Source organism: Drosophila obscura, unplaced genomic scaffold, assembly GCF_018151105.1.
Source record: "Drosophila obscura isolate BZ-5 IFL unplaced genomic scaffold, ASM1815110v1 contig_200, whole genome shotgun sequence".
In the NCBI taxonomy this organism is placed as follows: Eukaryota; Metazoa; Arthropoda; class Insecta; order Diptera; family Drosophilidae; genus Drosophila; species Drosophila obscura.
This window is the reverse complement of record NW_024542791.1, coordinates 3448116-3449300: the sequence shown is the minus strand read 5'-3', so window position 1 is coordinate 3449300 and position 1185 is coordinate 3448116. Positions and strand designations below refer to the sequence as shown.

General features: G+C 36.0%; 1 protein-coding gene across 1 annotated transcript; it reads left to right on the top strand.

The window, feature by feature from the left end:
• The first annotated feature begins 272 nt into the window (after positions 1-272).
• LOC121404420 lies at positions 273-812 on the top strand. The gene has a single exon (XM_041593840.1). The coding sequence runs from the start codon at positions 273-275 to the stop codon at positions 810-812; it is 540 nt and encodes a 179-aa protein (XP_041449774.1).
• Positions 813-1185: the final 373 nt, after the last annotated feature.

Below are 1185 nucleotides of genomic sequence, written 5' to 3'. Positions count from 1 at the left end.
TTTGATTTGGAAGTATAGAAATTGTGAAATGTGAATGGGAAACCTCTTCATTTAATGTAAGAAGTTGCCAGAAAGTACACTAGAGGCTGGGATGAACACACTGGCAAATATATTCTCGTTGAGTGAATAAAAAAAAACAAAGTTCACATTGAAAAATGTCTATTCATATCACTGTATTCTATTCATAAAAATATGAGCACAAGTCTACAAGTAAGCGACCAGATTATCTGCTCAAATTTATCATAAAATTCAAGTGAAAATCAATTACAAAAATGCATCGCATTACATCGAAATGTAAATGGAGCTGCATCTTCATAATTTTGATGGCTTCCATTGCCCTTTACTATGACACTGCGCTCAATGGCCATGGAATATTTGCGGAATCGGCCACAGGAAAAGTTCTGACCAACGCTGGACTACTGCCACATCTGCAGAAGGGCTGCAATGTGGCCGTGGTTGCAAGCGCTCGTGGCATCAAATGCTATGAGAAATATGTGGATCCCTATGTCGTGATATTAACTCAAATGATTGAGGATCTCTTGCGGCAGCTGATGAGCGATGCATCGAACATCTTTGAATGGGCAAACGGATACTTCAACGGCAGTTGGGCATTACAAATCGAAGTCATGGAACAGTATGCCCCAAATGTGTCGAAAAAATTGAAGGCTTTTGCTCTGGATGCCATGAAAAGCTACAACCAAACTGCAACAATAATGGAGGATAACTTGAACCAAGTGATTATCTTTGCCTGGCAGTGCAACAAGAAGTTTCACCAGAAAGTTGATGAATATGCCCAGCGGCAATTGTTCTAAGCAACAAAACATTTAAGCAACAAAACGTAATATTTCTTAAATATGATAAATTTGAACACCGATTTGGCATTGATTAGGACTTAAAAAAAATCTGTTGAAAATTGTCTATTGGTCTGCTCCCATCAACACTGAAATAGTCATACAAAAACATGTACTAAGATGACACCGAAGAAATCTTGCATTAATTTTTAGACGTTGCATATAAAATAAATATTAAATTTCCGAAATTATACATCTAATATTATCTATGTATATAATGTTTAATTTTCCACAAACAAATTGTGTTTATTGTACAATTTCCGTACTGGCCATCATTTAAGATAAACAAAAATGTCTCTTAAACGTTAACCATTAAGTTGAATGTCCGTGAACC

Bases quoted from the DNA above. Each gene is read 5' to 3' on its own strand.
- LOC121404420 (XM_041593840.1), top strand. From the start codon at position 273: ATGCATCGCATTACATCGAAATGTAAATGGAGCTGCATCTTCATAATT.